Here is an 11951-nt window from a genome sequence, read left to right on the forward strand (position 1 = left end):
TCTATATACTACACACCTAACTCCATGTACTACTAGTCTACCTGTAGTGTAACCTTATATACTACACACCTAAACTCCATATACTACTAGTCTACCTGTAGTGTAGATATCTATATACTACACACCTAAACTACATGTACTACTAGTCTATCTGTAGTGTAACCTTATATACTACACACCTAAACTACATGTACTACTAGTCTACCTGTAGTGTAGACTTCTATATACTACACACCTAAACTCCATGTACTACTAGTCTACCTGTAGTGTAGACCTCTATATACTACACACCTAACTCCATGTACTACTAGTCTACCTGTAGTGTAACCTTATATACTACACACCTAAACTGCATGTACTACTAGTCTACCTGTAGTGTAGACCTCTATATACTACACACCTAAACTCCATGTATTACTAGTCTACCTGTAGTGTAACCTTATATACTACACACCTAAACTCCATGTACTACTAGTCTACCTGTAGTGTAACCTTATATACTACACACCTAAACTCCATGTACTACTAGTCTACCTGTAGTGTAGACCTCTATATACTACACACCTAAACTCCATGTACTACTAGTCTACCTGTAGTGTAACCTTATATACTACACACCTAACTCCATGTATTACTAGTCTACCTGTAGTGTAGACCTCTATATACTACACACCTAAACTCCATGTATTACTAGTCTACCTGTAGTGTAACCTTATATACTACACACCTAAACTCCATGTACTACTAGTCTACCTGTAGTGTAGACCTCTATATACTACACACCTAAACTCCATGTACTACTAGTCTACCTGTAGTGTAGACCTCTATATACTACACACCTAAACTACATGTACTACTAGTCTACCTGTAGTGTTGACCTCTATATACTACACACCTAACTCCATGTACTACTAGTCTACCTGTAGTGTAACCTTATATACTACACACCTAAACTCCATGTACTACTAGTCTACCTGTAGTGTAGACCTCTATATACTACACACCTAAACTCCATGTATTACTAGTCTACCTGTAGTGTAACCTTATATACTACACACCTAAACTCCATGTACTACTAGTCTACCTGTAGTGTAACCTTATATACTACACACCTAAACTCCATGCACTACTAGTCTACCTGTAGTGTTGACCTCTATATACTACACACCTAAACTCCATGTACTACTAGTCTACCTGTAGTGTAGACCTCTATATACTACACACCTAAACTCCATGTACTACTAGTCTACCTGTAGTGTAACCTTATATACTACACACCTAACTCCATGTATTACTAGTCTACCTGTAGTGTAGACCTCTATATACTACACACCTAAACTCCATGTATTACTAGTCTACCTGTAGTGTAACCTTATATACTACACACCTAAACTCCATGTACTACTAGTCTACCTGTAGTGTAGACCTCTATATACTACACACCTAAACTCCATGTACTACTAGTCTACCTGTAGTGTAGACCTCTATATACTACACACCTAAACTCCATGTACTACTAGTCTACCTGTAGTGTTGACCTCTATATACTACACACCTAAACTCCATGTGTTACTAGTCTACCTGTAGTGTAGATATCTATATACTACACACCTAAACTCAATGTACTACTAGTCTACCTGTAGTGTAGACCTCTATATACTACACACCTAACTCCATGTATTACTAGTCTACCTGTAGTGTAGACCTCTATATACTACACACCTAAACTCCATGTACTACTAGTCTACCTGTAGTGTAACCTTATATACTACAAACCTAAACTCCATGTACTACTAGTCTACCTGTAGTGTAGACCTCTATATACTACACACCTAAACTCCATGTATTACTAGTCTACCTGTAGTGTAGACCTCTATATACTACACACCTAACTCCATGTACTACTAGTCTACCTGTAGTGTAACCTTATATACTACACACCTAAACTCCATGTACTACTAGTCTACCTGTAGTGTAGACCTCTATATACTACACACCTAAACTCCATGTATTACTAGTCTACCTGTAGTGTAGACCTCTATATACTACACACCTAAACTCCATGTACTACTAGTCTACCTGTAGTGTAACCTTATATACTACATACCTAAACTACATGTACTACTAGTCTACCTGTAGTGTAGACCTCTATATACTACACACCTAAACTACATGTACTACTAGTCTACCTGTAGTGTAACCTTATATACTACACACCTAAACTCCATGTACTACTAGTCTACCTGTAGTGTAACCTTATATACTACACACCTAAACTCCATGTACTACTAGTCTACCTGTAGTGTAACCTTATATACTACACACCTAAACTCCATGTACTACTAGTCTACCTGTAGTGTAGACCTATATATACTACACACCTAAACTCCATGTACTACTAGTCTACCTGTAGTGTAGACCTCTATATACTACACACCTAACTCCATGTACTACTAGTCTACCTGTAGTGTTGACCTCTATATACTACACACCTAACTCCATGTACTACTAGTCTACCTGTAGTGTAACCTTATATACTACACACCTAAACTACATGTACTACTAGTCTACCTGTAGTGTAGATATCTATATACTACACACCTAAACTCAATGTAATACTAGTCTACCTGTAGTGTAGACCTCTATATACTACACACCTAACTCCATGTATTACTAGTCTACCTGTAGTGTAGACCTCTATATACTACACACCTAAACTCCATGTATTACTAGTCTACCTGTAGTGTAGACCTCTATATACTACACACCTAACTCCATGTACTACTAGTCTACCTGTAGTGTAGATATCTATATACTACACACCTAAACTCCATGTACTAGTAGTCTACCTGTAGTGTTGACCTCTATATACTACACACCTAACTCCATGTACTACTAGTCTACCTGTAGTGTAACCTTATATACTACACACCTAAACTCCATGTACTACTAGTCTACCTGTAGTGTAGACCTCTATATACTACACACCTAAACTCCATGTACTGCTAGTCTACCTGTAGTGTAGACCTCTATATACTACACACCTAAACTCCATGTACTACTAGTCTACCTGTAGTGTAACCTTATATACTACACACCTAAACTCCATGTACTACTAGTCTACCTGTAGTGTAACCTTATATACTACACACCTAACTCCATGTATTACTAGTCTACCTGTAGTGTAACCTTATATACTACACACCTAAACTCCATGCACTACTAGTCTACCTGTAGTGTAGACCTCTATATACTACACACCTAAACTACATGTACTACTAGTCTACCTGTAGTGTAACCTTATATAGTACACACCTAAACTCCATGTACTACTAGTCTACCTGTAGTGTAACCTTATATACTACACACCTAAACTCCATGTACTACTAGTCTGCCTGTAGTGTAACCTTATATACTACACACCTAAACTCCATGTACTACTAGTCTACCTGTAGTGTAGACCTATATATACTACACACCTAAACTCCATGCACTACTAGTCTACCTGTAGTGTAGACCTCTATATACTACACACCTAAACTCCATGTACTACTAGTCTACCTGTAGTGTAACCTTATATACTACACACCTAAACTCCATGTACTACTAGTCTACCTGTAGTGTAACCTTATATACTACACACCTAAACTCCATGTACTACTAGTCTACCTGTAGTGTAGACCTCTATATACTACACACCTAAACTCCATGTACTACTAGTCTACCTGTAGTGTAGACCTCTATATACTACACACCTAAACTCCATGTACTACTAGTCTACCTGTAGTATAACCTTATATACTACACACCTAAACTCCATGTACTACTAGTCTACCTGTAGTGTAGACCTCTATATACTACACACCTAAACTACATGTACTACTAGTCTACCTGTAGTGTAGACCTCTATATACTACACACCTAACTCCATGTATTACTAGTCTACCTGTAGTGTAGACCTCTATATACTACACACCTAACTCCATGTACTACTAGTCTACCTGTAGTGTAACCTTATATACTACACACCTAAACTCCATGTACTACTAGTCTACCTGTAGTGTAGACCTCTATATACTACACACCTAAACTCCATGTATTACTAGTCTACCTGTAGTGTAGACCTCTATATACTACACACCTAACTCCATGTACTACTAGTCTACCTGTAGTGTAGATATCTATATACTACACACCTAAACTCCATGTACTAGTAGTCTACCTGTAGTGTTGACCTCTATATACTACACACCTAACTCCATGTACTACTAGTCTACCTGTAGTGTAACCTTATATACTACACACCTAAACTCCATGTACTACTAGTCTACCTGTAGTGTAGACCTCTATATACTACACACCTAAACTCCATGTACTGCTAGTCTACCTGTAGTGTAACCTTATATACTACACACCTAAACTCCATGTACTACTAGTCTACCTGTAGTGTAGACCTCTATATACTACACACCTAAACTCCATGTACTACTAGTCTACCTGTAGTGTAGACCTCTATATACTACACACCTAAACTCCATGTACTACTAGTCTACCTGTAGTGTAACCTTATATACTACACACCTAAACTCCATGTACTACTAGTCTACCTGTAGTGTAACCTTATATACTACACACCTAAACTCCATGTACTACTAGTCTACCTGTAGTGTAGACCTCTATATACTACACACCTAAACTCCATGTATTACTAGTCTACCTGTAGTGTAGACCTCTATATACTACACACCTAACTCCATGTACTACTAGTCTACCTGTAGTGTAACCTTATATACTACACACCTAAACTCCATGTACTACTAGTCTACCTGTAGTGTAGACCTCTATATACTACACACCTAAACTCCATGTATTACTAGTCTACCTGTAGTGTAGACCTCTATATACTACACACCTAAACTCCATGTACTACTAGTCTACCTGTAGTGTAACCTTATATACTACATACCTAAACTACATGTACTACTAGTCTACCTGTAGTGTAGACCTCTATATACTACACACCTAAACTACATGTACTACTAGTCTACCTGTAGTGTAACCTTATATACTACACACCTAAACTCCATGTACTACTAGTCTACCTGTAGTGTAACCTTATATACTACACACCTAAACTCCATGTACTACTAGTCTACCTGTAGTGTAACCTTATATACTACACACCTAAACTCCATGTACTACTAGTCTACCTGTAGTGTAGACCTATATATACTACACACCTAAACTCCATGTACTACTAGTCTACCTGTAGTGTAGACCTCTATATACTACACACCTAACTCCATGTACTACTAGTCTACCTGTAGTGTTGACCTCTATATACTACACACCTAACTCCATGTACTACTAGTCTACCTGTAGTGTAACCTTATATACTACACACCTAAACTACATGTACTACTAGTCTACCTGTAGTGTAGATATCTATATACTACACACCTAAACTCAATGTAATACTAGTCTACCTGTAGTGTAGACCTCTATATACTACACACCTAACTCCATGTATTACTAGTCTACCTGTAGTGTAGACCTCTATATACTACACACCTAAACTCCATGTATTACTAGTCTACCTGTAGTGTAGACCTCTATATACTACACACCTAACTCCATGTACTACTAGTCTACCTGTAGTGTAGATATCTATATACTACACACCTAAACTCCATGTACTAGTAGTCTACCTGTAGTGTTGACCTCTATATACTACACACCTAACTCCATGTACTACTAGTCTACCTGTAGTGTAACCTTATATACTACACACCTAAACTCCATGTACTACTAGTCTACCTGTAGTGTAGACCTCTATATACTACACACCTAAACTCCATGTACTGCTAGTCTACCTGTAGTGTAACCTTATATACTACACACCTAAACTCCATGTACTACTAGTCTACCTGTAGTGTAGACCTCTATATACTACACACCTAAACTCCATGTACTGCTAGTCTACCTGTAGTGTAGACCTCTATATACTACACACCTAAACTCCATGTACTACTAGTCTACCTGTAGTGTAACCTTATATACTACACACCTAAACTCCATGTACTACTAGTCTACCTGTAGTGTAACCTTATATACTACACACCTAACTCCATGTATTACTAGTCTACCTGAAGTGTAACCTTATATACTACACACCTAAACTCCATGCACTACTAGTCTACCTGTAGTGTAGACCTCTATATACTACACACCTAAACTCCATGTACTACTAGTCTACCTGTAGTGTAACCTTATATACTACACACCTAAACTCCATGTACTACTAGTCTACCTGTAGTGTAGACCTATATATACTACACACCTAAACTCCATGTACTACTAGTCTACCTGTAGTGTAGACCTCTATATACTACACACCTAACTCCATGTACTACTAGTCTACCTGTAGTGTTGACCTCTATATACTACACACCTAACTCCATGTACTACTAGTCTACCTGTAGTGTAACCTTATATACTACACACCTAAACTACATGTACTACTAGTCTACCTGTAGTGTAGATATCTATATACTACACACCTAAACTCAATGTAATACTAGTCTACCTGGTGCAATTGGGTCCCCCTGCCTACAGCCTCTCTCTATTTCAAAAAATGGAGACAGATTTCCCCCTTGATTAATCGCTGAGCTTGAATTGTTTTGTAGAACCTTCACCCATTTCTTAATATCTTCCCCAAATTTAAAAAAATCAAGAACTTTATCAATAAACTTCCAAGAAACAGAGTCAAAAGCCTTTTCAAAATCAATAATCAACAACATTCCAGGTATATTTTTATCTTCTGCATATTGCATAATATCATAAACAATTCGAGTGTTTTCCCCAATATAACGTCCTGAGATGAAACCCGTTTGATCAGTATGAATTAATTTGTTCAAAACTATTTTTATTCGGTTAGCTATTGATCCTGATGCAATTTTATAAATAATATTGAGTAAAGAAATTGGTCTCCAGTTTTTAAGATATTGTCGAGGCTTATCTCCCTTAGGTATACATGTTATTATGCCCTGTCTTTGTGTAATTGATAATTGACCCTGATTGAACCCATAATTAATTGATCTGACTATAAAAGTACCTAACTGTTTCCAGAAGCATTTAAAAAATTCCACAGTGAACCCATCAGAGCCTGGGCTTTTATTATTTTTCATAGCTTTTAAAGTATTTGATGCTTCATTAAGAGTAATTATACCTTCTAATTTGTTAGATTGTGCCTCTGTTAATTTTGGAATATCAATATCTTTTAAAAAATCACCTAGGTGAATATCCTCTATATAATGATCAATTGTATACAATTTTTTGTAAAAATGTTTTACCTCATCGAGAATTTCTGCTTGTTTAGTTATTTTATCACCATTTTCTTTCTCTATCATTGGTATTAACTTTGAGGTGTAATTTCTGTTTTCTAAATTTAAGAAATAATGTGTTGGTTTTTCACCCTCTTCTACCCATTTAGCTCTAGATCGAATTAAGCTACCTTTTAATTTATTCAATCTTATATTTTGTAATTCTTGTTTTTTTTTCATTCACCCTGTCTATATCAACCTCATTACTATCTTCTAGTTCATGTATAGTTTCTATAAGTCTACTTTCGTTCAAATTCTGTATCTTCTTTTTATATGACGAGTGGGAAATGGTTTTGCCTCGAATTTCTATTAAAAGTGTTTCCAAAAAAAGTTGATCGCTTATCATAAATTGTATATCAGAATCAGGTATATTGCTGATGTTTTCTAAATGATAAACTGGAAGAGCATATTGTCTTTTAATGTCTAAAATAAGTTTATTTATAAGTTCTAAGTAATCTAAATCATGTAAAAGTGAATTGTTAAACTTCCATAATCCTTTTCCTTTTCTGAATTCGTTAAACTTTAAAGCAATTACAGGAAGTGAATGATCTGTTCTATAGCCTGGTTCAATATTTGAATAATGAATGCTTGGTAATAGATTGTCCGAAATAAGAAAAAAATCTAGCCTAGCTTGTTTAACAGGATTACTTCTCCTCCAGGTGTATCTTCTATTTTCTGGATGCTGTTCTCTATATATATCTACCATTCCCAATTCTTCTATAAGTTCAATTATTTTATCCCTGGCTTTTGGGTTATTTATATTTTTATAGCTTTTATCATAATCCACTGTAGGGTTCAAAACTAAGTTAAAATCACCACATATTATAAAAGAATCATTGCCAAATAGATTAATAGTTTCAGTTAAGTTTTCATAAAATTCTGGATTGTCTGAATTAGGGCCATATAGTGTAATTAATGTTACTTTTCTACCTTCTATCCTCATATCAAGTGCCAAAAAATTACCAGACAACTCCCTTTTTACCTGCAATACTTTTACTTCAAAATTGTTATTGAGTAAAATTGCTACCCCCCGTGCATTTGATCTGAATGAATTAAAATAGCAGTCATAACCCCATTCTGCTCTAATTATATTTTCAAGTTCAGGAGTGAAATGTGTATCCTGTAAACAGAAAATATTATAATGCTTATTTTTCAAGTAAGAAAAAACATCTTTTCTTTTATGTCTATCTCCTAGACCTTGACAGTTTGCTGATATTATCTTTATACACTCAACAAGTTACATATATCTAAACCGTTTATCTTATTAGAATCATTGACCATATATGTGACACAGCCGAAGACAACGCGAGAGGGCAGGAGCTCTAGCGGAGCCCTTGCCAGCAGCAGAATAGTAATAAATCTGACACTCAAGAAGAAAAGGAAAGGAAGCAGTGATAGACATAAGGAAAAAACACAGAAAAACATAGATGAGATCAAACAAAAAATAAGAAAAAGATAAAGAAATGACACACTATCGACTATACCTAAATCATATTCTACTTGCTTTACCTGTACTCTTACACCTTGCACATTTGTTTCCTTTTCATCCATGCATACTTTCACAATATTCCACTCCGCATAAATAAAGCAAGAAGTGAAACCGGAAGTCAGCAGTACTACTATAACATAACCAGAAAAGAAACCTGGTGTGGCGGATCATATTATCCGTCTTGCTATATGTATTTAAATATACTATTCATGTATGTTCAGTTGCATTGGTTAGTAGGATATATCATAAAAAATTCCTAACAGGGTGGCGAGTATTTCCCACCTACACCATGTGTTACAAGTATATTTTTATACCGGTACTATTTACAGGCCTATGATGATATACAAGTGAATTCGGAATTCAGCAGTATTACTATACCATTAGCAGAAAAGAAACCATCGATCATATCATCCGTCTTGCTATTTATATATATATATAAACATATATATGTGTCCAGTAAGCAAATAATTATAAGATATATGTGGAATATTGATAAAAAAAAATTTCTTTGGGTCATACATAAGTGATGTAGATTCAACCATATATATGTTATGGTGATGCACTATAATACATTGATATAAAATACACACTTTGGTCATCCGTATGTGCATGACCATTGATATGTACGATATATATGTGAGCATATGTTGAGATTTATACAGAAGCTTATCTGGGTGGCGGGTAGATTCCCACCTACACCAAGTTCTTAGTAAATCCCTTATGCACAAGGAGGCACAAATACATAAGAATGGTCATTTACACATACGCATGTAAATGTGTTTTAATTATGTATTATATGTAGGATACTAATAATGTCTGGGTGGCGAGTATTTCCCACCTACTCCTGACATTTATAGATATCCAGCATAAACAGACAAATAAAAAGGTGTACAAGTAAATGTGAATATATATAATAGGTATTAATACACTTGATTACAATCTTGTAGCCTTCTTATTATTGTTGTGAAGATAAATTAATGAAACAATATTTGCACTGTTACACTTTCCACATGTCAGGAATGGTAATCTATTACTGCAAGCAACATATTATTTAATTTATCTTGATTATAATGTCATGTAGGAAAGAGACCCAGCTTATATGAATATTATATACATAATTCATTATAATATAAAAAAAACAAACAAAAAAACCGCACTCAGTATTATAGAATTGTAATAGCACCATGTAATTACAGGTGCTAGCACCATACATCACAAAGTATCATAAGTAGTTTCATCTTTCATTCACTTTCGACTCTTTCATGCATTTATTAATGTGCAGTAAATATCTGTCAAAATTATAACACTGCACCTAATAATAATCAAATAGAAAATATTAATAATACTAATACATAATCTAGACACATATAATATTCCGAGTCGGCTAATATTTCATTGTCAGATATAAAGAAAGTCAATCAATACCTGATCAATCAACATGTACAAAAGTATCAAAGGGTTCACTATGTATGTCAAATGAGATCATTTGTACATATAAAGTCACTGATTATCAGATATGATTACTTACGCGGAAATTGTTATCGTCCATCAAAAAGGCCTCCGACAAAATTGTATCAGCATAAATTCTCCTTTTTTTTCCAGATTTCAACAACACAAACAGTTTTCCATCCATACTCCATGAACGCTCAACACATTGGAGTTCGAAAGCAGCCTTTAGTCTCTGTTGATTTATTCGAGTCAAGTCCTCTGTGATGTATATCCCAGATCCCTTCAACACTTTCCTTCCCTGGATAATCTCTAACTTCTTCCTTCTGTGAGTGAACTTGCAGATAATGCTACGTGGTTTACCTCGCTGAAAAGGCCCAAGTCTGTGTGCAATGTCTATGTCAGATTTGCAGATCGCAACTTTCAACTTGTCCTTCACAAAACTCACAATCTTTCCAACACAATCTTCTACAGTCTCATTTCTATTAGAATCTTCCAGTCCAACTATCCTGATAGAGTTTTTTCTCCCGTGCTGCTCCAGATCATTTTGTTTGATTTCCAATTCTATCCTTTTATCTTCCGAGTCTGATAAATGTTGTTCAAGCTTGGTAACTGTTTGTTTCAAGTCCTCATTTTGCTCCTCTAAGTCGAACACACGACCCTCCAATCTCTCTATCAGTTCTCTGTTTTCTCGTCTGATTTCTTCTCTTAAACTTATCATCTGTTGACACATATCCTCCTTCATCGTTGACAGTATAGTGAATATATTGTCCAGTTTCTCATCAGTAGACATTTTCCCTTTGGATATATCACTGAGTCTTCCAGAATGAAAACCCTTGGATTTATCTTTACTACTACTTGTACTCATACTCCTAGTTGCAGCCATTTCAAAGTAACAATTGTCAGTCCAGAACAAAAATACTTGCAGCACAGGATATATAAGCAAGAGTTCATACAGGTGTAGACTACAGGTAAAGTTACCTGTGTGGCATTATAGGTAGAGTATAGGTGATAGTGGTCATTAAGAGTACTCACTGGACCATGGTGAGATCTAGTCTATCTCCAACAGAATTTTTCTTCAAAATCCACAAAAGACAGAAAAATCAGCACCAAAAACAGCACAAATGTGGTCTATAGCACCTCCAGAATACACAGTACAACAATCATGATGAATGCCTCAGTATTTCCAACGTAATAGACAATGTTCTAGAGAGACCATAAACAACACCTCTAGCCAGGTCCTCTGTCCTTGACCTCGACTCAATTGCACCATATATATTTATAATGTGTGCTGAAATCTTAGCTATTAGAATAAGGAACAATAATAATATAAAAGGTATTGATGTTGATAATATTCCTATTTTACTGTCTCAATATGCTGATGACACTTCACTGATCTTGGATGGAACAGAGGAATCCCTTAAAGAATCTATTGATGAATTAAAATCTTTTGCAAAAATATCAGGATTGAAAATAAATATATCTAAAACCCAGGCTATTTCGATTGGAAGCAAAAAATATAGTGATGAAGTTGTCTACCCTGAACTGAATCTACAGTGGGGAAATCAAACATTTACACTTTTAGGAATCGAATTTCATGTTGACCTTCATCGAATACCTAAACTAAATTATGA

General features: G+C 35.4%; 1 protein-coding gene across 1 annotated transcript; it reads right to left on the minus strand.

The window, feature by feature from the left end:
• Window positions 1-8682: 8682 nt before the first annotated feature.
• On the minus strand, window positions 8683-11102 carry LOC117329101. The gene is made up of 2 exons (XM_033886832.1): window positions 10400-11102; window positions 8683-9001 (listed from the first exon to the last, which is right to left on the minus strand). The coding sequence occupies exons 1-2, from the start codon at window positions 11060-11062 to the stop codon at window positions 8999-9001; spliced, it is 666 nt and encodes a 221-aa protein (XP_033742723.1). The 5' UTR covers window positions 11063-11102; the 3' UTR covers window positions 8683-8998.
• Between the last annotated feature and the right edge of the window lie 849 nt (window positions 11103-11951).

Source organism: Pecten maximus, chromosome 6 (genome assembly GCF_902652985.1).
Source record: "Pecten maximus chromosome 6, xPecMax1.1, whole genome shotgun sequence".
NCBI lineage: Eukaryota > Metazoa > Mollusca > Bivalvia > Pectinida > Pectinidae > Pecten > Pecten maximus.